The 26,854-nt window shown below is 42.8% G+C and overlaps 3 protein-coding genes across 4 annotated transcripts in view; all 3 read left to right on the top strand.

The window, feature by feature from the left end:
- Positions 1-26,854, top strand: part of LOC307210963 (vomeronasal type-2 receptor 26-like) — a gene marked incomplete at its 5' end in the record, with an annotated part of 223,647 nt that overhangs the window by 53,641 nt on the left and 143,152 nt on the right. The window lies entirely within an intron of this gene.
- LOC307207054 (vomeronasal type-2 receptor 26-like) overlaps positions 1-26,854 on the top strand; it is a 38,532-nt gene that overhangs the window by 577 nt on the left and 11,101 nt on the right. Inside the window, exons 2-5 of one of the 2 annotated variants that reach the window (XM_079960744.1) lie at positions 2,225-3,031; positions 6,357-6,584; positions 7,452-7,578; positions 21,435-22,365. In XM_079960744.1, coding sequence (XP_079816870.1) covers positions 2,225-3,031; positions 6,357-6,584; positions 7,452-7,578; positions 21,435-22,339 — 2,067 coding nt within the window. In that variant the 3' untranslated portion in view covers positions 22,340-22,365. Of the gene's footprint in view, positions 1-2,224; positions 3,032-6,356; positions 6,585-7,451; positions 7,579-21,434; positions 22,366-26,854 lie in introns of those variants that run through there. The other variant, XM_079960745.1, reaches the window with a different exon arrangement.
- LOC307209840 (vomeronasal type-2 receptor 26-like) lies at positions 11,795-20,580 on the top strand (the record flags this gene model as incomplete). Its single annotated transcript, XM_079965204.1, has 5 exons — positions 11,795-13,492; positions 14,047-14,344; positions 15,002-15,823; positions 17,672-17,899; positions 20,512-20,580. Exons 1-5 carry the CDS (start codon positions 13,290-13,292, stop codon positions 20,578-20,580), a joined length of 1,620 nt encoding a protein of 539 aa, XP_079821330.1. The 5' UTR covers positions 11,795-13,289.

The raw sequence follows: 26,854 nt of genomic DNA, 5'->3' as shown, positions 1-26,854 counted from the left end.
CCAGTTTGCAGCATACTAGGGTAACAGGAGGCATCCACTATAACCCCAAGGTCTCGTTCCTGGCCAGTCCATGCCAGTTCAGCTCCATGAGCATAAATGGGTACTGAGCTGGCAAGGTCTGGCAGGGGAAGAGCCCATGAGGAGATAGTGGAAAGTGCATTTGGGATTGCAGCCTTAAGTCTCTCTTTCTTTTTAATGTACAGTGGTACCTTGGGTTAACAACTTAATTTGTTCCAGAGGTCTGTTCTTAACCTGAAACTGTTCTTAACCTGAAGCACCACTTTAGCTAATGGGGCCTCCGACTGCTGCCACACGATTTCTGTTCTCATCCTGAAGCAAAGTTCTTAACCCAAGGTACTATTTCTGGGTTAGCGGAGTCTGTAACCTGAAGCGTCTGTAACCCGAGGTACCACTGTAATGACTAAAAAAGGGATACATGAGCAATAAAGGGTCAATAACCAATAGGACTGTCCTTTCAGGCAAAGCAACAGACGTTCAGGAGTGGTCAGTGTTGGAACGTTTATATAATTTAGCAGAGTTTAAACGATTCCCTGTTTGAGTTTTTGCAGCGACTAGTGGATTGCTAACTCGTTTGAGTCCTGTCAATATTTATACATTCCTGGCTGATAATCCCTTCTGTCCCTCTAAACAAAACACATGAATCTGAATCATATTAACATAAACTACTTTACTTCCAGTTTCATTCAGTTTACAGAGTTGTTACTGAAGGCAGGCTTTAGTTACTTAACAGATAAACTATATACTAGATCAGTGTTTCCCAACCTCGGGCCTCCAGCTGTTTTTGGACTACAACTCCCATCATCCCTAGCTAGCAAGACCAGTGGTCAGGGATGATGGGAATTGTAGTTCAAAAACAGCTGGAGGCCCAAGGTTGGGAAACACTGTACTAGATAGTAGTGAGTCATGAGAAGACTGCATCCGAGCAGTTACCAGTTAACACGCCTTGCAGCGACCGACCAACTGACAAAACTGACACATAGAGGCAGTCCTGTCTCAGAATGTTGGACTTGACTGACAGCTTTATATCCCACAGTCAGATGGTTTGCTGTCACCTGTCCTTCCTTCTCTTTGTGTCAAATGGTGTGTGTGTGTTTGTGTGTGTGTGTGTGAGTAAAGGGGAACAGAAGTAATGTCTGTAGTATGGGTTGCTATGACACTAAATTCTGGGGCAAATAGAAGTTTCCCTCAAGTGAACCCTGAAGTATATTATTATTATTATTATTATTATTATTATTATTATTATTATTATTAAATATTAATATTTTAAATATTAATATTAATATTTTCAAACACTCTTAGTGTACCACAAAAACACCATCTTTAAAACAAAGAACAGTATCTTTTATTTTCCAAATCATTGCATATATATTCCAGAAACAAAGGTAATCCACACCCAACAAACTCAAATGTGTTTTTCCCAGGGACATTATGCCTGTATTCTCGTACATAAAACATGGCTTATAACAATATCCATCTGTAAAACTCATTTTTATTATGTGATCCACAAATCTGTATAAAGGTTTGGAATTGCTCTTTGGTTTTTTTGGAGCATTTGTGAACAAAATAAACCTCCGCTATTCTCCAGCAAAAGTGAGGTTGTGCTTTGTTCGTCTTGCCGGACTCAATTTGTGTGTCAATTTTTTCCATAAGGGCAGTACGCCAGAGTGCAGTTATAACTTTTTTGCTGCCACTAAAAGAATCCAATTAGTGGTTTATCCACCAAGTCTCATTTAAATTTAGATTTAGTAACACAAGCTCACGAGACTGATGAGTGTTTTGACTTATCTCATTAAAAATTGTTCCCCTCAAAACCGTCAAATGGTACCATAAAGCAATATAAAAAGCAAACCAGAATTAAGGGAATTCCTAGAGATAAAAATAGAACCTTATCTTTGTCAAGGAAAGCCTGGCAAAAGCATTTGTCTTTTCGATTTCCAAAACGTTTGGAAACCAAAGTGCGGCTTCTGATTGGCTGCAGGAAGCTCCTGCAGCCAATCGGAAGCTGTGGAAGCCCCATCAGACATTCGGCTTCCAAAAATGGTTCACAATCTGGAATAGTCACTTCCGGGTTTGTGACATTCGAGAGCCAAAACGTTTGGGAACTAAACTGTTCGACTTTCAAGGTACGACAATATTCAGAGTTAGCTATATTTTGGCTTTGATCCAAAACTAAGTTAGCCCATAATGTTTATTTTCTTGCCAGGTCAGCTATGCTTTTGTCTCTCATGTTCTGGATGATAAGAGGCAGTTCCCCTTTTTCTATCGGACGGTCCCCAAAGAAGAGGCCGTTTACCCAGCGATTGTCAAGCTGCTCCATCACTTCAGATGGACGTTCATTGGTCTAATTGCCCCCGACACCGAAAATGGAGAGAGATTCATGAAGACCCTGACTCCTGTGCTCATCAGGAGTGGTATTTGTGTTGCCATCTCACAAACCATCTCGGTACTGAACACACATGGATTCGAGATCAATTTTCGCAAATTCTTAAAGTGGAGACAAGCCCGTGTGTTTGTTTATTATGCAGAGACACTTCACGCCTTGCATGGAATTTTCATTCTACAACATTTATTTGAGAACTTGATAAAGCCCACTGCAGGGGAAGTCCTGGTCACAACAGCTATGTGGGACATCTCCTTCGAGTTAATGTACAGCGGCTTATCTTACGAACACATCCATGGCATTTTTTCTTTCTACACTGAAACAAATAAAAGGAAAGAATCTAACAATATTCCATCCCTTTTCTTTGCAATCAAGCAGTTTTGGGAAGATGCTTTCAGTTGTTCCTATTTAAAGCATGTGTGGTCGGTGAAAGGCTGGATAAGATGCAGGGAGAAAGGAAAACATGAGATGCTGCCCCAAGAAGATATGGAAAGAAGCCTCTCTCTAGACAGCTACAGGATTTACAACACTGTCCAAGCTTTGGCCCGTGCTTTAAATGCTGCATATTCCTCCAGGTCTCTGTGGCGGGTGACAGACAGCCTAGAACGTCAAAGGATACAGCCATGGCAGGTATTTTTCGTTCGTTCCATAAGACACACCTAGTTTTTAGAGGAGGAAAACAAGAAAAAAAATATATTCTGAATGAAACAGTGGATGTACCATTTTTGTGGTTCATGCTGTGGCCACAGACATGTGATCTGATGGTGAATTTGGGGTGACCCAATGCTAAAACCCCGAGGATCCATGTGGATCCGTGCTTTGTAACCACATTTTTGCACCATTGCAGCTTGTAAAACAGTGACTGAATTTCCCCCCAAACCTCAGGCTTTTATATACATTATTTACACAATGAGTCCCATCTGACTGGCTGTTTCTGCTTCCCTCCTGGAGCCTGATTGGTGTTTTCCTGAAGGCCAATCAGTTGTTGCATTCTAGGATCCTACCTGCCTATTGTTCTAGGATCCAAGCTTAGTACATAACACTTACACTAGTATCAGAGGACACAGCACCTCTGGAAACAGCCCCCACCACTAGATTAGCACCCCTTTCCCTCCAGCGGCCGATTTTGAATAAGACTCCTTACACATTCTGCAAGAGTTCTGCAGGGCAAGGGAGATGCCATTAAACATACTCACTCTCCCTCCGGACTGGGGTGCCCCTACCAAGCTCAACTTAGCTCCAGCCTATGTCCAAGGGACTTTGGGTGTTTCTGGAGCATGTATTGAGTGTTTTGGCGGCTGTCAGGGGCTGGTCAGAATCGGATGCCAGAGACTGCTTTGACTCCGAAGATGAAGGAATGTAGACACAGACAGAGCAGCCTCTGACAGAAGAAGAAGGGGAGAGTTTGCCCCTCCTTCCTTCAACTTTCCCAGCAGCTGATTCAGAGACTGTACAGCTGGGGGAAGAGCTGGATAGCTTTGAGTCAGTAGCTAGGCAACCAGGAGGGAGGGAGTGTTTAGGAGACTTTTCATTCAAGAGCGGCGGGGACTTTCCTCCCTCCCCTCGTACTTGAATATCTGAAAGGGTGTATGGGCAACCTTTTCCTGAAGGTATTCCTAATTTTGAGGAGTTTAGTGATCTAACTTGGTCTTCTCTTCCTGCCTCTGTTTATTTCCCTTCTCCATCTCTTGTTAAAGTTCTTTGATGGCTGAGAACAGCCTTTTAATGTATAAACTGGTGGAAGGAAGAAGTGATAATGCAGGGCACCTTCTGACCTTCTTTGTTGTTAGACATTGTTTGGAGGAATGTGCGGTATTGGAAGAGGGGACTAGCTAATGAATAATCTGCAACGGGGCAGTTGGGCAAGCCATACAGGCTAGCTATCAATAAATCAGATGGTTTGGGGCCATAGCTCAGAAGCTCATGCATAAACTCCTGGCAGGAGGGTCATGCAACCTTTGCCATGTCTTGAGGGCTTCCCAGTGGCAGATCAAAGTGCTTGCTTGGTAATGTATATAAAGCTTGCTGTTTAGAATAAAATATTTAATCTTTTCACTCACTTGTGTTTGTCTTTGTCTTGCTTCTGAATCTCATTAAAAGAACCACCTTGCATTTGGCAAGACAAAGGGTTAAGGCTCAACAGAAGTAATAGTGCCACTGTATTCTGCTCTGGTCAGACCTCACCTGGAGTACTGTGTCCAGTTCTGGGCACCACAGTTCAAGAAGGACACTGACAAACTGGAACGTGTCCAGAGGAGGGCAACCAAAATGGTCAAAGGCCTGGAAACGATGCCTTATGAGGAAGGGCTAAGGGAGCTGGGCATGTTTAGCCTGGGGAAGAGGAGGTTAAGGGGTGATATGATAGCCATGTTCAAATATATAAAAGGATGTCACATAGAGGAGGGAGAAAGGTTGTTTTCTGCTGCTTCAGAGAAGCGGACACGGAGCAATGGATCCAAACTACAAGAAAGAAGATTCCACCTAAACATTAGGAAGAACTTCCTGACAGTAAGAGCTGTTTGACAGTGGAATTTGCTGCCAAGGAGTGTGGTGGAGTCTCCTTCTTTGGAGGTCTTTAAGCAGAGGCTTGACAACCATATGTCAGGAGTGCTCTGATGGTGTTTCCTGCTTGGCAGGGGGTTGGACTCGATGGCCCTTGTGGTCTCTTCCAACTCTAGGATTCTATGATTCTATGATTCTATGAAGCACAGGGGCAGGAGAACAGGGCACTGGCGTGCTTCTTGCTGCAGAAGAGGCGGGAATTCAGAGTGGGCAACTGAGATCCTGAGGGAGGGTGGCTTGATGCCGCTCTCTCTGTGTTGTTGTAAATAAAGAGGACTATAAACCTGTCAGAGGCTCGTTAATTCTTATCGGGGGTTCCCAAAGAGGAGGGGAAACTCCCATGTCTGCCTGCATATCTCGCGGTGGCTCCTGTACTCATTATGACGGTGTTTATATGTTTTGGCTTATTAATATGCAGCAAAACAATCTTTTTCACATCATAAACAGCAGAGTTTCATACCGTTTCCATACAGAGCAGGTAGGAGCTGTGTGCTGGAAATATGTTTCAACCAACTGATGCTGAGGCAAGGAAGCCTGTCCCAACCACGTAATAAAGACACAGTATTCTTACAGCCTAGGGCTTGGCAATCGGAAGGTCGGTGGTTTGAATCCCCGTGACAGGGTGAGCTCCCGTTGCTCGGTCCCAGCTCCTGCCCACCTAGTAGTTTGAAAGCACATCAAAGTGCAAGTAGATAAATAGGTACCACTCCGGTGGGAAGGTAAATGGCATTTCCGTGAGCTGCTCTGGTTCGCCAGAAGTGGCTTAGTCATGCTGGCCACATGAAGCTGTCTGTGGACAAACGCTGGCTCCCTCGGCCTATAGAGCGAGATGAGTGCACAACCCCAGAGCCGTTCGCAACTGGACTTAACGGTCAGGGGTACCTTTATCTTTACCTTGTACCCTATATATTGCTAGCCAGAAGTCCCATTAAGTTCAATGGGGGATACTCCCAGGTAAGTGTGCATAGGATGGCAGCCTAGAGCTACTTACCTGGGAGTAAGCCCTGCTGGGTGCAAGTTTCAATGCAGCAAGCACTTGAAAACGATGCACAGCTTCTTGATTCTCTACGCAGTCCAAGTCAGAGGAGATCAAGGCATAAAAAGGTCAGAGTTGGATAGTCAGTGTCCTTTCCCATACAGTGGTACCTCAGGTTACATACGCTTCAGGTTAAAGACTGAACCCAGAAATAGTGCGTCAGGTTAAGAACTTTGCTTCAGGATGAGAACAGAAATCGGGCTCCAGCGGCGCGGCAGCAGTGGGAGGCCCCATTAGCTAAAGTGGTGCTTCAGGTTAAGAACAGTTTCAGGTTAATTACGGACCTCCAGAACGAACTAAGTACTTAACCTGAGGTACCACTGTATTCTAAATGCTGCTCTTTCTCTTCCCTTCCAGCTCCACCCTTTCCTGGGAAACTCCCAGTTCTACAATTCTTCCATGGATGGAGTATATTTGGATGAGAATGGGCAATTAGCAGCTGACTTTAATGTTGTGAATTGGCTGAAGTTTCCCAATAAGTCCATCCTTAAAGTGAAATTTGGGAGTATCAACAGACGGGGTTTGCCAGACCTACAATTCACCATTGACCAGGATGCCGTTGTGTGGCCCAAATGGCTCAGCCCGGTGGGAGAAATCATCTTTCATGGCCCTTCGTAACCCTGTCCCTCATTTCCATTGGGGGGGGGGGGAACAGGCTAACACATTTTTTGAATGCTCCTTTAATATGTGTATATTATTAAATGGTTTACATAGTCCATTAAAAAATATCACGAGTTACCGTTTTTGTTTTTCTTTGACTTCCCATATCACTCGATAATTGTTATATTTCTGCTCTCTGAACTGTCCATTTGTTTCTAACAGTACACACAGTATAAAATATAAACCTGAAAATACTATATTCTTGTTCTTCTGTTGCTCAAGATCTAAATCCATCTTGTATTGAGAAAGAATTAATTACTTAAGTAATCCGAAAAGGGTTTCCATTCTTCTACAAACACCTCATCCTTAGACTCTCTTAGTCTAGCAGTGAGTTTTGCTGTTTTGGCATAATCCATTAGTTTGTTAATCCATTCTTCTTTTGTGGATATTGCTGTTTCCTTCCACTTCTGTGCAAATACAATACTTGTTGCAGTTGTTGCATACATAAACAATTTTATCTTTATTTTCAGTATCTCTGGCCTGATCAAACCTAGCAAAAAGGCTTCTGTCCCGTCCCCCCATTGCCATCTTAATTAAATCATTATTTACCATTTCCTGGTAAGCTTTTGCTTTCTTACAAAACCACCAGATATGAATAAAACTACTATCAGCTTGTTTGCATTGATTATTAGCATTTTTATACATTTCAGCCATTTGAACCGGTGTTAGATACCATTTTCATATAGTTTTCTTTCAACCCACTAGAGGCAGTAAAATTAAGATCACTTTCCCACAGCTTTCCCCATTTTGCCATTTCTATAACTTTTTTTTTAAATGCTCCTTTCTACTTAGACCCTACCTACTTCCAGGTGTGTGGAAAGTTGCAGCCCTGGATTCGTCAAAGTCGTTCAGGAAGGAATGCCACTCTGCTGCTATGACTGCATTCCTTGTGCAGAAGGGACCATCTCCACTCAGGAAGGTGGGTGATCCCAGTGGAAAGGGATGACCTTGGGAAAGAGGACATTTCATTCTGACATCAGTGGCTTTTTAAAGAGAAATTTTAGAACTGATTATTGAAATTCATATGCAAAATGTGCACAAGCAAGCCACACCACACTCCTCCCAGTTTCTCAGCCTGTTCCTTTTCGTGTTTCCCGGGGCAAGTGTGACCGTGCCTTCCTGCAAGTGAACCGAATCTCTCTTAAATGAGATTTTTATAGCACGCATATTGCAAGATCCTTCTTGTGAGGAAAACCAAGTACCAAGTAGTTTTAATCTTTATTTTTCTGCCAATGGATGGAGATTTGTTTGCTGTTATTTATGGAAACTCTAAGCAAAGCTAAGTATCTGTGATTTATTCTAGCCTATGCATTCTAGTAGGGACGCGGGTGGTGCTGTGGGTTAAACTACAGAGCCTAGGACTTGCCCATCAGAAGGACGGCGGTTCGAATCCCTGCGACGGGGTGAGCTCCCGTTGCTCGGTCCCTGCTCCTGCCAACCTAGCAGTTCGAAAGCACGTCAAAGTGCAAGTAGATAAATAGGTACCGCTCTGGCGGGAAGGTAAACGGCATTTCCGTGCGCTGCTCTGGTTCGCCAGAAGCGGCTTAGTCATGCTGGCCACATGATCCGGAAGCTGTATGCCGGCTCCCTCGGCCAGTAAAGTGAGATGAGCGCCACAACCCTAGAGTCGGTCACGACTGGATCTAATGGTCAGGGGTCCCTTTACCTTTTACCTTTTATACATTCTAGTGGGGAACATTTATTTACAGGTGGATGTGGGCAGATGCAAATTAAACCAAACACCACTGTGCTTAACTCTCCGACAAGAGGATAAGAATCTCTCTTCCAAACCTCTCTCTCCAAAAAGAAAGACATAAATCTGTTGAGCCAGAAGCAAGAACAACTGGAGGACCTTTCGTCAGTCCATTTTTCTCACCCTGAACCATTTGACAGGGTTATTGTAACATTGCGGTGTCTAGCATGTGGAAGACTCTCCCCTTTGTTTTCACCAATAAATTAAGACATACTTGCTGCCCCAGGTTTTCCCTGACCTACAATATTAATACTGATTTCTGATGTCCTTGGTCATATGCAGTTATTGTTATTGGATATAGTAATGTTTTCTTATTGTGGGAGCCACTTTGGTATTACTTTCTGCAAGGGAAAAGCATTTCAGAAGGGTATAAGTTTGATATTACAGTGGTACCTCGGGTTAAGTACTTAATTCGTTCTGGAGGTCCATTCTTAACATTCTTAACTTAGCTGTCGGATCATGATTTCTGTTCTCATCCTGAAGCAAAGTTCTAAACTGAGGTAATATTTTTGGGTTAGCGGAGTCTGTAACCTGAAGCGTATGTAACCTGAAGCATATGTAACCCGAGGTACCACTGTACTCTTGCTCTTTGCAGATGCAGAGCAGTGCACGAGGTGTCCTGAAGATCAACATCCAAGCAAGCCCAGGGATCAATGTGTCTTTAAGATTATAACCTTCCTGGCTTATGAAGAACCTTTGGGGAACCTCCTAGCTTCCTTTTCTCTCTTGTTATCCTTAACAACAGGCATTGTGTTAGGAACATTCATTAAGTACAAGGAAACCCCCATAGTCAAAGCCAACAACAGGGACCTCTCCTACATCCTCCTCATCTCCCTCTTGCTTTCCTTTTTGTCCTCCTTCATGTTTCTTGGCCAGCCACGGAAAGCAGCCTGCCTTCTTCAACAAATGGCCTTCAACACCATCTTTTCAGTTGCTGTCTCTTCTGTGTTGGCAAAAACCATCACTGTGGTGCTGGCCTTCCTGGCCACAAAGCCAGGAAACACGATGAGGAGATGGCTGGGGAAGAGTCTGGCCAACTCCATTGTCATTTTCTGTTCCAGTGTCCAAGTTCTCATCTGCACCATCTGGCTGGGAATCTCTCCCCCATTCCCAGAATCTGACATGAGCTCCCAGGCTGGAGAGATCACCTTGCAATGCAATGTAGGGTCTATTGCCATGTTTTATGGTGCCCTTGGCTACATGGGCTTCCTGGCCTCCATCTGCTTCATGGTGGCTTTCCTAGCCAGGAACCTGCCTGGAGCCTTCAATGAAGCCAAGCTGATCACCTTCAGCATGCTGGTCTTCTGCAGTGTTTGGGTGTCCTTTGTGCCCACCTACCTGAGCACAAAGGGAAAATACATGGTGGCCGTGCAGATCTTCTCTATCTTGGCCTCCAGTGCTGGGCTTCTGGGCTGCATCTTCTTTCCCAAGTGCTACATAATTGTACTCAGGCCTGATTTGAATACAAAGGAGGATCTAATGATGAAATCAAAGGATGGTATATGATCTTGTTCTGTGATGGTTTGATGATTTACAGCTAGTGTTCTATCAGATTCTGAATCTGGCAAATGGCGAATCCATCATGTTTCAGGGAAAGAATACTACTTTCTATGCAGCTAGTGCACACCTAGTTTCAACTTGCGGAAAACAATGTTTATGCCTCCTTGTCTGATGGATTTAAAATATGTCCAAATGATTAAGCTTTACTTTTACTTGTGCTGTAAACATGACATCATTTGGGTGTTGTCTTCTTAAAAATCATACCCTTTGGCAGTTCCTGTATTTTAAAATACTAATTTAAAAGAAAATGGATTAGGACTGCTTCCAGTACATCTTTGAGCAGAGGTAGCAACATGGGAAGTGCAGCCTCTCTAGTCTCAAAACCACTGTCAGCTCCTTGAAATAAAAATTGCTTGAGTATCTCTAGCATGAGCTCCTATTTGACTCTGACTGGAGTTGCGGTTGCTGCTGCTGTTTTTCCACTACCATGATAAGTGGAGACATTCTCCCTCTTTCATCTGGGCTATCTCTGATTCTCTGTAGCTGAAGCTCTGGCTCCTGACTTCTTTAGATATGGGAGAACTTGTCATTATGGAAGTCAATCCACCCAGGATTAGCTCCAGCTGGCCCTCTGGCATATAAGAGGCAGGCAGGGCAGAACTGCTAAAATAAACACACACAGACACATTTAATCCATAGATAACAGGTGGTGGGGAGACCTAGATTGTGGAGGGTGGGAACAAGGTCACACTATCCAGGGCACCCTCCTGCAAGGGGATCAAAAGAGATGCTCATTTGGACTCCCAGTGGAGCATGGCAAAGTGAAAAGAGTCCATTGCTAGCTCATCTGCCAGCATGGAGAATTATTTGGTGATAAAAGGTGGTCAGAATATCTGACTGCCAAGAATTTCTCTCCTAGAGTCAATGAGAGATTGATAGGCAGGCCTCAGAAGTTCTGGAAAGACACTCGCCCATCATTATCAAGATGAAAAATAAACCTCCAAAGACATAAGGGGAGGGGTCCTGTTCAGAACATGGGGTTACAGCAACTCATAAACCAAATAATTGTCCTTCAATTAGGGCTTCAAGTTTATATCATTATTCTTTGGCTTTTAAAAAAGATTGGAAAGAAAAGTTCACTGGGCTCCCTATTTGCCCATTAAACAGCACCCAGTGACAAAGGTTGCTTTTGGTATCACCATACTTAAATATTTAATAGATTTCGAACAAATGTGGAAATGATACTCCTTAAATGAATGGGTAAATAAATTTTGCAGTTTGCACCAGTTAACAGAGTATTGTGATATTTAACCAAAGACATCTATCAGCATAAACATGGGAAGTATTGGAAGACACAAGAGCTACCCACGCTGGAGGAATGGCAGGCGAAAGTGATTGACTTTATGGGATTGGCAGAAATGACCGGCAGAATCCGTGACCAAGAGAAAGAGACTGTGGAAGAAGACTGGAAGAAGTTTAAAATATATCTTAAGAGCTACTATAAAATTGAGGAGTGCTAAAATGCTAAGGGAGAGGAAGATGTAGAATTACAGCGGTAAATTTTGTTTGATTTTAGGGTGGAATTGAAAAAGAGAATGAATTTACTTTTAATTGGTTAGAAGGGTTGCTGAATAATGGTTTAAAATTAAGGATGCAAAAAGGGGAAGGTATGGGGAAGTCCGGGAAAAGAGGGTTATGGAAATAAGGTTAAGAAAATATGAGTTTTTGTGTTTGTTTTTATGTTGTTTTTTGTTTATGTTAAAAAATTGGAAATTAATAAAAATTTTATTAAAAAAAAAAATATCAGCATAAACATGGGAACTGTAAAATGAGGTTTAGAAACAATCAGAAGAGTATCATCTGCATATGAATTTAATTTATATTCAACTGAATTGTGGCCTACTCCATAGATCTCCCTATGTTGTCTAATAGCAGAAGCAAATATGAAAAAGCAATGGTGAAATCAGACATGCTTGTCTAGTTCCTCTACGTTGGGGTGCTCCAATGCACAGCCCAAGGGCTGCATGCAGCCCTCAAGACCTTTGTCTCCTTCCAGAAGCCAAGTGTGGGGCCTGCAGACCATAGAGCTTCCTGCAGTGGCTGGGGTTGGGTCACCTCAGTTGACCTGTGTCTCAGCATGGTCCATATTCAAGTATCACGGACTGGCTGGATGAGGAGGAGTGGGGGAGCCTCCCATCCAAGAGCCCCTCAAGGAAGCCAGGGAAGATGAGGACTGAACCCCTGGGTCCTGGTGGTGGGACAAGGGGGAAGGGTTGAGCTGGGAGGGACTGGAATCAAGGGGGGTGTCAGAAGGTGGAGGCCCTTCCAGGACAAGGCTAGAGGCTGAGTGTCTCAATGTGAGCAGACAGTGAGGAATCAGAGGGTATACCTGCCATCCCACAGCAGAACAATCTGAGTCCTGCTGGCTCTCCTCCTCTCACACCCTGATCTAGAAGAGTCCTACATGTTGACAGACAGACCCAGGGGAGGAGCTCACCCCCATATCACAGTCTCCGTCTGTTGGGGAGGGCTCCAGAGTGAGAAACTAGAGGGGAATGGCGGGGCTGGAGCTAAGTTTCCTGCAACTTCTTGAGGTGAAGTAGTCAAGCCAGGATGACCTTGCTGTCTCCCCGGCCTCTTCTTGACCTGCAATGGCCCGGCACTTCCCTGTCAGCCCTTGTGATACAGAAGCACGGCCCTTCTAAACCTTCAGCCTCCCATATCCCAGGCATGACCCTGCTCAAGCTTGCAGTGGTGCCGCACTCTCATGCAGGTCAGCAGGCTCCCACGAGAGCACAGCACCAAAATATGTGCACCCTGATTTACATCAGAGGAATGTTGGAGGGTGTGGAATGAGCTTCTTTCATCAAAGTTAGACTTATTCAGCTTCCCATTCTGTTATGCCTCTCAGAGTTTGAAGGCACATGTGGGAGTTTTTGCAAACATGTTTTTCTCCAGCCTGCACCTGCGCATGAAGCCATGTAAAGAACTGAGGGCATTTCAGAGTCCATGCTTCTTCCCTTTGTAATTATCAAAATCACAGAGGGGTTTTTCTTTCATCACCTTTTCAACAAAGCTCCAGAGATTTGTCCAAAGATCACCTTTGAGTCCAATCAAAGAGATATCAGAATTGACAACAACATGAAGTTATGAACATATTTCACCAGAGCAGGGAAGGATTGGTACATAAAGGCCTTCTGTACCACTCAGAATTGGGGTTCAGATTTAGGACAGGCAAATTGCTATACAAGGGTGCAAGGCTAACCTCTATTCCTTCTAGATGTGAAGCCTTGGTTGGATTCCATCAACATTATCTAATTATCTTCTAGTTCAGAGGAGCAGTCACAGGAAAGGAAGGTGTTCCAAGCAGGCACAGAATGGTACTGCTTTTCCTGATCTTCCTGCCTCATGCAGACAGTGGAGCGAAGGCAAAATGCCCCTTGACTTTGGAGAGAGACTGGACTGAGCCATTCATTTATTACAGGCCAGGAGACCACCTCATTAGTGGAGTCATCTCTGCCAGATTTGCTATATTTAATCTACAGCACTTCAAGGAGTCTCCCTCTACCAGCTTTAAGCAGTAAGTCATTTTATGGGGTTACTGCTGCTCCATTCAATATTGATTTTTACTTATCATCATTTTGGAGCTTGGTGTATCTGTGTACATTGGGCCTTCCAGGCTGTGATGCTTTTGGAATTAAATTTTTAATTCTTCATTTTCTTTCTTTTTTAATGTTTGCACTTCTTTTTAAAAACAAATCAATAACATTAATTATAAATATAACAGGCTTGGGGGAGGGCGGAGGAGAGAGAGCAATAGATATTCCGTGTCATTTAATGAGCCTTTAAAAACCTTTAAACTCCTATTGTTCTTTGAAAGTCTATGCATGTCTAATTCCATCATGAGAAATTCATTCTGCTTTAGTTTTGTTTTCCAAGGGATAATGAGTATTGATTGAACAAGGCTTTCCCAACACTCATGCATCATTAATTTGGAATTTACTATCAAACGTCCGAATTTGGATCAGTGTTAGGGTGATTAAATTCTAGAAATTGAATCCAGGATTTTATATTATCCTTAGAAGCTTGTCACTGAATGCTGGAGGATATGATGTGATATGTACATTTTTTCAGCAAAGGAGGAACAAGGTACTGGCTGCCCCTGTCCTTCTTCTTTGCCATTCAGCATATCAACGAGAATCCCTGGCTCTTGCCCAACATTACTCTGGGCTACAATATCTATGAGACCTTTTTTCATGGAAGGATAACGTATGAAGCTTTGGTAGACCTGGTCTCTTCTAGACAGGCGAATGTTCCAAACTACAACTGCGGAGGACAGAATAACTTGATTGCTGTTCTGGAAGGGGCTGACTCTGACTCTGAGAACTCCATCCAGATTTCAAGCATGTTGAGCATCTATAAAATGCCACAGGTAGGAATGGAGATGGTGGGATCATCTGACTGTGGTTCTCAGCCATGAAAGTGTTGGGTAGTGTCAACTCAGAATGAGGAAGACATAGGATGTCAAGGAATTGAAGAAAGGAGATAAGGAGTGGTCAGATGAATAGCTGTGCTCTTTTGGATATTACCTGTCCTTCCTCCCTTCCATTTGTGTCAAATGCTGATTCCTGTGTTTGTTTGTTTGTATGCCTGTGCATATAAAATGAGATGGAAGGGAACTTCCCTCGTACTAGTGACCATGCCACTAAAAATTGGATAAAGCAGGGAAGTTTCCTCTGAGTGAAACTGTGAAATTTGTTTATTAATTGAAAACATTCATAACCCACTCAATTATTAAAAAAACCTTTTAGTAGTGCACAACCTAAAACAGTAACAAAATTGTTGAAACAAATCAACAGTATAAAGCATTAAAATAAAAGAATAAAGGCGTATTTTAAAAAATGAAAACAGGAACTGTGGGGATTCATAAAAATAAAAATGGAATCCAGTCTTATATGTCAAGAAAAGTCTGGGTAAAAAACCAACAACACACGTGTTTTTACAAAGCAAATATATGTTATTTGGGGTATGAATTATTTCGTCTTTGATCCCAAACAATGCAAACCAACAGTCCTTCTTTTTTTGCCAGGTCAGCCATGCTTTTGGCTCCCATGTTCTGAATGACAAGAGACAGTTCCCCTTTTTCTATCGGACGGTCCCCAAAGAAGAGGCCGTTTACCCAGCGATTGTCAAGCTGCTCCATCACTTCAGATGGACGTTCATTGGTCTCATTGCTCCAGACACTGAAAACGGAGAGACGTTCATGAAGACATTGACACCTATGTTTGTAGAGAGTGGCATTTGTGTTGCTATCTCACTAAGCTTTCCACAACATAATACATACCGTATGAGGTCCAAAGTTCCACCATCAGAGAAGTGGCGACAAGTCCAAGTATTCTTATATTACGTAGAATCTACTTACTTCTGGAAGGGAATGCAAGTTGCTGAAATGATATTTTACAAGCTGGTCAAACCCACTGTGGGGAAAGTCTTGATCACAACATCGATGTGGGATTTGAGTGTAGACTTAATTGAGTTAATCAACAGTGGTTTAGATTTCCAGCACTTCCACAGTATTCTTTCTTTCTCTATTGCGGCAAATAAATGGGCCAAATATGATGATATAGATGCCTTTTTCTTTGCACTTCAGCAGTTTTGGGAGGAAGCTTCTACTTGTTCCTATTTAGAGCATACATTGTCAGTGAAAAGCTGGACAAGATGCAGAGAAAGAGAAAGAGAGGAACTGGAGATGCTGCCCCAAGAATATCTGGAAAGACTCTTCTCTCTAAACAGCTACAGGATTTACAACACTGTCCAAGCTGTGGCCCGTTCCTTAAATGCTGCGTATTCCTCCAGATCTAAGTGGAGGTTGAAGGGCAGTCTGGAAGTTCAAAGGCTACAGCCATGGCAGGTATTTCCTTTCCCATCACTGACATCTCTGCCATACGTGACAATCAATTGTACAATTCCAGAATGGTAGTCTTGGAGATTGTCTGAGAATTGGGGGATGTAGGGGGGAGGTGAAATTTTGCAAATCCCTTTGTGAAGTGCCCTGAATTGGATCCTTTCTATCTCCTCTCCGAGGATAGTCTCTCTGGGAGCAGTTCCCACCACTAGCCTAACCTCTTCTTTGCCTTGCACTGGCCCATTCGACCCCCACCTCCTCCATAAGAATTCTCTTGGGCAGGGAAGATGGCATTGCACTGACTCTCCCTCCTGTTTAGGCTGTAATTTTGGCATCTTCTGAGCTCCACTAAGCTCTACCCTTTCTCCAAAGGATTGTGTGTGTTGTTGGAGCCTGTATTAAGTGTCTGAGTGACTCATCTTCTCATTATGCTAAGAGTTTAATATATGTGGACATCTGTCATATTTTTGGTGTATTTACAGTGGTACCTTGGTTTGCAACCACTTTGGATTACAACCGTTTTGGATTACAACCACGTCAAACCCTTTTTTTGGATTACAACACATTTTGGCGGGGGAGGTCCCATTGGTGAAAGCGCACCTTGGGTTACAACCTGTTTTGGTTTACAACCAGACCTCCAGAACAGAGTATGGTTGTAAACCAAGGTACCACAGTATATTCTGATCCCATTCATATGCATTCAACTAAATTTTCCATTTTATATATCTTGAATTTTTTTATGCAGAGCAGATAACAACTGCAATCATTGTTTGAGGCCCTTCTTCATGTCCCTCCCTCATGAGGAGTCTGGAGGGTGGCAACACGAGAATGTGCCTTTTCTGCAGTGGCTGCCTGGTTGGAGAATGCTGTCTCCAGGGAGGTTTGTCTGGCACCTTCATTATACATCTTTTGGTGCCAGACTGGAGTCACATGCAGCTCAGAACAAAGAGGCAGGCAGTTGTTCGTTCATTCATTCAAGGAAACGGCATACAACACAGCAACACTTCCCAATCGGTCTTTTAAAAGCTTTTATTTATACTTTTAAAATGTATATATTTCATTAGTTTTACAATCATTTTAACATTTCAACGTTTGACTTCCATCCGCCTCTTTCTGTGGTTCTTTAAACTTGCTTTCTTATATCTTCGGCATATCCAAATTCATTTAATTTGCTCATTTAATAATCTACTTTAAATATATATTCTTATGAAACTGCAGGTTATTACAATAATCCTGCCAATGGTTTTAGTTGTTTGTGATTTATCTGCAAATATTCAATAAACCATTTTTAAAAAGTTTGTTAACATGATTTCTTATTCTTCTGGGAACTTTTGCCATTTCTGCATATTCCATTAGATTTTGTATCCATTCTTCCTTCTGCTTCTTTCCTTTTTTAGGAGAGTAGCTGCTGTTGTTGCATGCATAAATAAATTTCTGTACAATTTAGATGCCTCTGTCCCTGGCATTCCCAAATGGTCTCTGGATTCTCCAGCAGCCTCTTCACCCTTCTCCTCTGCTTCAGCCTCACAGTCTGTACTGTTCCCCATCACCAACTCTCCCTGCTCACTAAACCCTGTTGCCCCCTTCAGCATCCAGCCCCCCATTGCAGTCTTCTTCCTCTGAGCTCTCCTCAGTCTCCCACCACCAATGCCCTGGCTCTGAGCCTCCTCTCCTGGGGGTTCCCTTGGAAGTTCTCTAGCTGGTGCTTCCCACAATTCTTCAGACTGCCCAACCAGTCCCTGACACTCTGTAGCCAATCCCAAATAAGAGCAGATCCAAGCATGAAATGAGCAGAGTTGAATAGTCAGTGTTTTCCCCCTATTCTATATGTGGCCCTTTTCTCTGCCATTCTAGCTCCACTCTTTCCTGGGAGACAACCAATTTTACAATTCTTCAATGGACAGAGTGTATTTGGATGAGAACGGGGAACTGGCAGCTGACCTGGACATCGTGAACTGGGTGGTATTTCCCAATAAGTCCCTCCTTAGAGAGAGGATTGGGAGCATCAAGAGACAGAGATCCCTGGCCCTGAAGTGCAACATCGACCAGAATGCCACTGTGTGCTCCAAATGGCACAACCAGGTGGGATAAATAATTTGTTTCATTTTATTCCATTTCCCATCCCATAAGCTCTAATCATGTCACTGTACGGAATGAGCCAGCTCATAGTGGAACTTTACAGCCAGCTGCAGAACAGAGATGGTCAGATCGGACACAGACTGAACAGCAGTCAGAGGGGACTTCCTCATCCCTTGGAATGAAGGTTGCCAGGGGAATGACCGAGAGTGGGCTGGAACTCAGCCAAAGCTCTCAGAAAGCTCAAATAGGGGTGAACAGACACAGAGATATTCTCTCAGAAAAGGAAGAGGCTGGAGCTGATCCAATAAGTCCGAGGAGTTGGCGAATAGGAGGACTGCTAGACAGGAAGCAAAACAAGAGACGTAAGGGGCATCGTTCAATATATTCTGTAGACACCATAAGCAGTCTTCAGAAGGCTCATCTTGAGTGATAATGGTGGTGGCTGTTTTAGAGCCATCCAGAGCTATCTGTTTTTGTAATAAATTTTCCTTTTTAATTACCTAAGCTTACTGTGTTATCGAGCTTTTAATGTTTAATAGGTTATTGTATTTTAGTGTTTTGTTGGAAGCTGCCCAGAGTGACTGGGGAAACCCAGCCAGATGGGCGGGGTATAAATAATAATGATGAGGATGAGGGTGATGTTCTATGCAGCAATTTCCAGAAAAGTGTGCAATAGGTTTGTTTGCTGGAAGAGATGGCCTCCTAACTTGAACCCTTCAAGGAAATTTAACCATCCCTCAACTTTTACAGTTAGTTCCTCTCCCAACCAATTTGGTGAATGAAAAAAATATTGTTAGAAAATACTGTCCCAGCTCCAGTTCAAAAACAGGTTGGGGTGACAGGAACTTCTTCACCAGTTTATCATTTATTTATATGAAGGGTGGCTAATATCTGGACCCCCTCCCCCAAATTCTATATGGCACCTAGGACCACTTTTTAAAAACAAAAAACAAAACAAGGATTATTTTCTGGAAATAGTTTTACTGTGCTGTATGTCTGCTGCAGTTATACTGTGATGCTAAAAGGTTTTGAGACACCTCCCTTTTGATAAAATATGTTTGTGCAAATATGTTTTATAAAACTGAATCGTACAATGAAAAAAAAAATAATTTAGAGTACTGGAAAATGGCTGATGGTAAAACATATTGGACTGAGGACTTGAGAGTTGTGGTTCTCAATCAAGCCCACTCTTTGGCCAAACCAACAGAAGGTTCCACTTGGGTAACTATGGCCCTCAAATGAAAACAGTTTAGTTACCTCTGATTTATACAGCAATCATGACACTGTATCAAGTCCAAGAGGGGAGGTCTATGCTTTGAGGATTTAACAAACCAAACTGAAACACAACTGAGCAGCAGGAGAAGGGAAGAGGAAGAATCTTGGGTTTTGATTTAACAGGGAAACATTATCGTTAGAGGTTTTGCTGCAATCAAGCAGTTAATAAGTTTTGTTAAAGATAATTAATCAAGTAATACATTGTTATCATTCTTAAATCATCAGCCTTAACACGTTTTCCTTGATGCCCCTTTATGCTCAGCCCCTGCCTACTTCCAGGTGTGTGGAAAGTTGCCAACCTGGATTCTTCAAGGCAGTTCAGGAAGGAATGCTGCTCTGCTGCTATGACTGCATTCCCTGTGCGGAAGGAACAATGGCCTCTCAGGAAGGTGGGTGACACCAGCAGAAAGACCTGCCCTTGGGGAAGAGGACAAAGGACTTTTCTGGTGTCCAGAGTCTATTAAAGGGGAGTTTTAGAACTGATGCACTGCTACAACACAACTGGGCATTTTCCCTATTGGGTGTTCATATATGCTGTATTGACACATTGAATGACAATTAGAAGCCTACACAGAGTGGGAGAAAATCCTGAGATGTGGGAAATTGACAGTACTTTGACGATTAGTCAAACTTGTCACAAGAGGCACCATGAACTCTGGGATGGTTATCAGGCACAGATGTTTCATACAGTTGTGTCCAACAAGGTCCCTTTTGAGTGTCATATTAGAAGCTTTTGGCCTCAGGACCCTTATCCTAACATTGACACTTTTTCAGGAAAGGGGTCACCATGGTTTAGAATTCTTTTATTCCTATCAGAAATATTAGTGAGGTCCTCCTGCATTGTGATTCCCTTAGTATGTGGAATCCTCTCCCCATTGTTTTTACCACCAATTGAAGACATACCAGTTGCCTCAGGTTTTCCTTTTTTTTTTTAACAAAAAATAATTTTTATTAACAGACCAATCAAATCAAATCACTTTAATTCCAAATTACAGAGCCAAATTTTAATTTTTTGTTGGGGGTACCCATATTTCAAGTTCTGAAAAGGATCCAATCATCTTATTGCTGCTGCTACTTTAATATCCACAATTCTGTCCAAATGATGTTCACAGTTCTATCCAATCCTTTCTTCTTGTTTTCCAAATCTCTTCTTGTTGTTTTCGTATATTATTCCTTTCTCTTTGTGATCTCTGAAAATCTCCACAAGTGAGTTGAAAACAGATATTTTTATAATCCTGTGTGGGTTTTTCCATTCGTCCAAGAGTCATATTCAGACGGCTGGCGCACTTCATCACTTCCAAAAACAAACAGTCTTACCGTCTACTCATTAATCTTCGCAGGTCTGTCACTCCCTTTCTCACTCTTCTGAGGAGGTTCTGCCAGGAATCCAGTATGATAACGAGTCATAGCTTCCTCCTCCTCGAACATCAATCTTTCGATAGCTTTCGACAAAACCTGCCAAGATGGCGACTCTCTTTTTATGACTGCGCCATTCCAAAAGCCCTTATTCTTTTCCAGATCTCCATACGTCAAACCTTTGGGTAATAATTTATTTCCACACAACTTTTTATCATCCCGCTTATAGTCAATTATGCAACGGTTCTTTCTTGGAGAGGGGTTGTTAGGTAATCACATAGAGAAAAAAAGAAAAGTCCCCCCCTTCCAGTCCTGTTCCAACATACCGACACTTTGATGTATCTTCTTCATGAATATTTTCCTGTTGAATCCAACCCGTCGCTCTACTTCACAGAGGTCACCTCAATTAGCAGTCTTAACTCCCGTTCTTCACTTGAAATATGTGCATTTGCTTCTCTCTAATTGTTTATTTTGAGCTCCTGCAACCAGTTTGTGCGATCAGAGACAGCGTCCGGGAGAGCCGTGCCACATGGGTGCTGTGCGACTAGTGCCTTCACCCCCTTTCGAACTCGGGGGTGATTTATGGCAACAGCAGGCGAGGCAGTATTACCCCACTCCCAGGGGTAACAAGGGAGGCTGCATACTCCCATATCAGCCTCTTAATTACCCCGTGTGAGACGGAGAGATGGAATTGTCGGCCATCTTCCAATGCGCCCCTAGCGGCCCCCATTGCCTCAGGTTTTCCTGTCTCGTAATATCATTAATACCAATAAATACTCTCCCTATTTATATGCAGTGATTTTTATTGAATATAGTTAAGGTTCCTTTTAGTGGAGACCACTTTGGTATTACTTTTTGTTAATGAAAAGCATTACAGTAAAGTTGATATTCTTGGTGTTCATTCCAGATGCAGAGCATTGCAACAGGTGTCCAGAAGATCAGCATCCAAACAAGGACAGAGATCAATGTTTCTACAAGATCATCACCTTCCTGGATTATGAAGAAGCTTTGGGGATTTTCCTAGCTTCCCTTGCCCTATTCTTATCCTTAACCACGTGTGTTGTGTTAGGAATATTCATTATATTCCGAGAAACTCCCATAGTCAAAGCCAACAACCGGAACCTCTCCTATAGCCTCCTCATCTCCCTCCTGCTTTCCTTTTTGTCCTCCTTGCTCTTTATTGGAAGGCCAAGGAAAGTGACCTGTCTTCTCCGACAAATGGCCTTCAGCATCATCTTCTCGGTTGCCATCTCTTCTGTGTTGGCAAAAACCATCACTGTGGTGCTGGCCTTCCTGGCCACAAAACCAGGAAACACGATGAGGAGATGGCTGGGAAAGAGTCTGACCAACTCCATTGTCATTTCCTGTTCCAGTGTCCAAGTTGCCATCTGCATCATCTGGCTGGGAATCTCTCCACCCTTCCCAGAGTCTGACATGAGCTCCCAGCCCAGAGAGATCATCCTGCAATGCAATGAAGGGTCTGTTGCCATGTTTTATGGTGTCCTTGGCTACATGGGCTTCCTGGCCTCCATCTGTTTCACAGTGGCTTTCTTAGCTAGGAAGCTGCCTGGGGCCTTCAATGAAGCCAAACTGATCACCTTCAGCATGCTGGTCTTCTGCAGTGTTTGGATCTCCTTTGTGCCCTCCTATCTGAGCACAAAGGGGAAATACATGGTGGCTGTGCAGGTCTTCTCTATCTTGGCCTCCAGTGCTGGGCTTCTGGGCTGCATCTTCTTTCCCAAGTGCTACATAATTGTACTCAGGCCTGATCTGAACACAAAGGAGCATCTGACAACAAAAGCTGGTTCTTAAATAACTCATTTTCGACAACTGTTGTCCAGCACAGTAATGTTGAAAAAAGCATACTTGCCTTGCAAATGTAGCTTCTTAGATTTAAAAGCATGTTTATGGCTCCTTTTCTGATGGTTACTTTTCAAACCTTTAAGAAGTGTCTAAATGTTTACATTTTTTTTAAAATTGTGCTATTTTAACTTGGAAAGCTGAATGTCTTTCTCTTAAAATTCAGGTTCTTTGGCACTTCCTGCATTTCAATATATTGATTTAATAGGAAAATTGATTGGGACTTCTAAAACAAATAGAGGAGAAAAGTGTAACTTATTAGTGAATTTCTTCCCCCCAGGAACAGTTAACAGAGGGCACAGAAACATTATTTACATACACACACACACACACCACAATGGGAGGGTTCTTAGGAGGGGGGAATAAACATGGTAAGAATAATTTATTCCTTGTTGTAAAATGCCATTTAAAGCATGTTGAACTTTGAGATATTAATTGTTCTTCATTGTACATACAATTAATATCTGTATTTTCCTTCACAAACATTATGTTAAAAATACTGAGATAATTGTGCCCTGATAAATCTGTTGCTCTTCAGGACTTAGTTGCTTTTGAGCTGGCGAGAAAGAGTGCTGATTTCCTTCTTCTTCTTCTTCATTTCTGTTGGGAAATATCACGGCAATGATAGTTAGATGAAGGAAGTAAAGTTGAAAGGAAGATCATTTCTTCCAGAGAGCCCAATGCCCTTTGATAGTGACTTGAGATAACTGCTTATGGTACACCCACTCATCCCATTTGCTTTGCATCTATTTTGCAGGCTTTGCTATATATTCTAAAACTTCTTTGAGCAGAGGTAACAAGATGGGAAGTGCAGCCTCTCTACTCTCAAAGCCACTGTCAGCTCCTTTGGGGTGGGAATGCAAACCATATCCAGCATGCGTTCCTATTAATCTCTGGCTGGAGTTTCTGCTGCTGCTCTTTTTCCACTATCATGATGAGTCGAAGGATTCTCCCCCCTTCATCTGTGACGTCTCAGATTCTCTGTCGCTGAAGCTCTGTCTCCTGACTTCTTTAGACATGGCAGAACTTGTCATAGTGGAAGGAAATCCACCCTAGATCAGCTCCAGTTGTCCCTCTGGCACATAAGAGGCAGGGGAGAACTGCTAAAATAAACACACACAGACACATTTAATCTATAGATAACAAGTGGTTCAGAGACATAGATTGTGGAGGGTGGGGACAAGGTCACACTATCCGGGACACCCTCCTGCAAGGGGATCAAAAGAGATGCTCATTTGGACTCCCAGTGGAGCATGACAAACTGTAAAGAGTCCATTGCTAGCTCATCTGCCAGCATGGATAATTATTTGGTGATAAAAGGTGGTCAGAACATCTCCTAGGGTCAATGAGGGATTGATAGGCAAGCCTAAGAAGTTCTGAAGGGACACTCTCCCATCATTATGAGGATCACAAACTTGTGAGTAGCTGAGAAAGTGGAAAAGCTAGAACTAGGTAGCTGAGTGCATGATTTTAACTCAGGTTCCATGATGTATTCAGCAACACCAATTAGTTCACATCGCAGAGTTGGGAAACCCTCTGAAACCCTGAGAAATGGCTGGGTTTGAGTCTTCTGACTGACTAGCTCCATTTGAGTCAGGAGTGTGCCATAGGCACAGAAAGCAATACCAACTGAGTGCCCATGAGCATGTGCAGAGTACCTTCATCTCATCCCTTATTTGCTCTTGTAAAGCTTATATAAATGTACTGCTGATCCAGGAATGATCCAGAAAGATTAATGGGTTACATGTAAAATTGAGTTATAATGGCTGGATTTTAATTAGGACAAGACAAGAAAATACCAGTAAATCAAGCAACACAGTAAGGTGTCTTGGGATAAGGATCACCTCAGATGTAGGAAAATAAACTAAATTTTATCGTAGAAATTCATGCATGAAATATTCATCACAGAACAATCGGTTACATTCCAAGCTGCAACATGCCGAGGAAGGAGATGGGGATCCTTTTGAAGAGGGGCAACATAGAAATCTTATCAACAATGAAAGTAATCCTAATAATTTCCTAACAATTCTGATGTGCTCCAAGGTGTTTCAGGGAAGAGAAAAGAATATCTGATAGTAAGCAAATACACAGCAAAAGGCACAAACAGAAAAGGATAACGACGAGGTGTGTCAGGAAAAAATTGAAGCTACAAATGCAGAGAAAATGGTTCTCTTTTCAAATAACAACCCTTTTGAGAGTGAGAAGAGCGAAGCACATCTGTTTTAACAGGCTTGCTGTAGATCAAATAATTTATGAAGCACAGAAGAAAGGCATTTAAGAAGAAGAGGAAAATGTCTGACTACCAACAGTTTGAATAGACAAATAAGTGCGACTGGTTATTTGTGACCCCCAGGTAAATATGAGCAGCATAAAGACTAGTACGGTTGGTCAATATTATAGCGGGATAAGCCTGTGATGAAGCGATGTACAAGCTTATGCGCAAAGGACCTATGGCCGCTGCAAAACTATTATGACTTCAATTTCAACATTCATGATTTATTTGACAGGAAGAAAGATTTAAATCTAAGAAGCTACATTTGCAAGTAGGTCTGTGCTGGATGACAGTTGTCGAAAATGAGTAATTTAAGAATCAGTTTTTGTTGTCAGACACTAGATGCTAATCATCAAATCAGTTGCATAGAACAAGATCATACACCATCCTTTGATTTGGCCATTAGATCCTCCTTAGCATTCAGATCAGGCCTGACTACAATTATGTAGCACTTGGGAATGAAGGTGCAGCCCAGAAGCCCAGCACTGGAGGCCAAGATAGAGAAGATCTGCACGGCTACCATGTATTTCCCCTTGGTGCTCAGGTAGGAGGGCACAAAGGAGACCCAAACACTGCAGAAGACCAGCATGCTGAAGGTGAGCAGCTTGGCCTCATTGAAGGCCCCAGGCAGCTTCCTGGCTAGGAAAGCCACTGTGAAACAGATGGAGGCCAGGAAGCCCATGTAGCTGACGGAGCCATAAAACATGGCAATAGACCCTACATTGTATTGCAAGGTGATCTCTCCAGGCTGGGAGGTCATGTCAGACTCTGGGAAGGGAGGAGAGATTCCCAGCCAGATGATGCAGATGACAACTTGGACAAGAGAACAGGAAATGACAATGAAGTTAGCCAGACTCTTTTATTAGAGTCTTTTATTAGAGAACCAGATCCATTGAGTAACTGAGCTTGTAGGGAAGGGAGGGTGAATGTTCAGGACGTGGGTGTTGGTGTTACAACTGGGGTGTTAGTTGCAAGTGATTTTGCTGATATTTTGGAGGGCATGTATTTTGGGGGGGGGGGTTAAAGTTCTTTAGTTTGAAATAAACTACTGGCTACTTCAGCTGCTCTAAATCTTGACTCAATATTTCTCTGACACAGGATCTTCTGTGCACCAGATTTCTCTCCCCCGGGCCCCAGCACAGTGCAATGCATGACAGTGGGCTGCTATTCATTCAGAGGTTTGGACAATTACAAAAAATATCGCTTGAGTTCTGGGGAGAATAAATCACTATGATTCTTATAATTATGCGGAAAACAAAGTTCACACTACTTTGCTGGCATTTATGGAACATTCAAAGAGTATGTTGTCATATAAAGGTCAAGCTGACCTTTGACCCCCCCAAGCTGACCCATGTAAAGACCAGGGAGCCGTTTCTGTGCATTCTTGTTCTCATGTTTTCCTCCAGGTCTGCACCTGTGCCTTGAGCCACACAGAGACTCAGGTGATGCATCTCCCCCTTATAATTATTCTTATTCTTGCCAAATCACCAGGGTTTTAGACAAATCAGCCAAACATCAGAATCAAGGATAAAAGAGAGGTAATTTATTACACTGTGCCTGAAAAGTTTCTTGCAGAAAATATACCCTGTGCCATGAACCACTTTTCTTGTCCAATTCTCAGGGCTCGGATTAATCATGAGATTGTAAGAGCACCTGAGGGCCAGCCATTGAGTTTTTAATATACCTTTTCAGCTGTTTCTGGGTGAGCCAACTTTTGTTAGTTCATCAACAGATCTCTCTTCTCTCTTGATGCAATAACAAAGTCTATTGTTTCAAGGACTTTTCTTTATTCTCCTTCTGATTCCCCTTGAGCCTTTATCTAAGTTTTCTCTCCTACAAGCCCAACTTCCAGGGCCTGTGGCACAGTAGTCATGGCTTTTCCCATAAGAGCTTTCTTCCAAATTGCCCTAAACACTTTCAGCTGGTAAGAAGTATGGAATACACACCCTACATCACAAATGAGAAGTGACTGGTTCCTCTCTTCATTTTCACTGGAAGCCCTGCCCAAACTCTGGATCATGTTTAGCTATAGGATCCCCCAAATTGAATATTTTAGGGTCTCAGTACAAACATGGTGTGTGTGTGTGTGTTTGTCAGATTGTGGCCACTCTAAGCAACTGGAACGGTCTCCCTCAGGAGGTTCTGGACTCTCCTTCCTTGGGTGTTTTTAAGCAGAGGTTGGGTGGCCATCTGTC

This window comes from Podarcis cretensis, assembly GCF_951804945.1.
Source record: "Podarcis cretensis genome assembly, chromosome: 2".
Taxonomy (NCBI): Eukaryota; Metazoa; Chordata; class Lepidosauria; order Squamata; family Lacertidae; genus Podarcis; species Podarcis cretensis.
The sequence above is the reverse complement of the archived record's forward strand: the minus strand, read 5'-3'. Positions and strand labels throughout refer to the sequence as shown.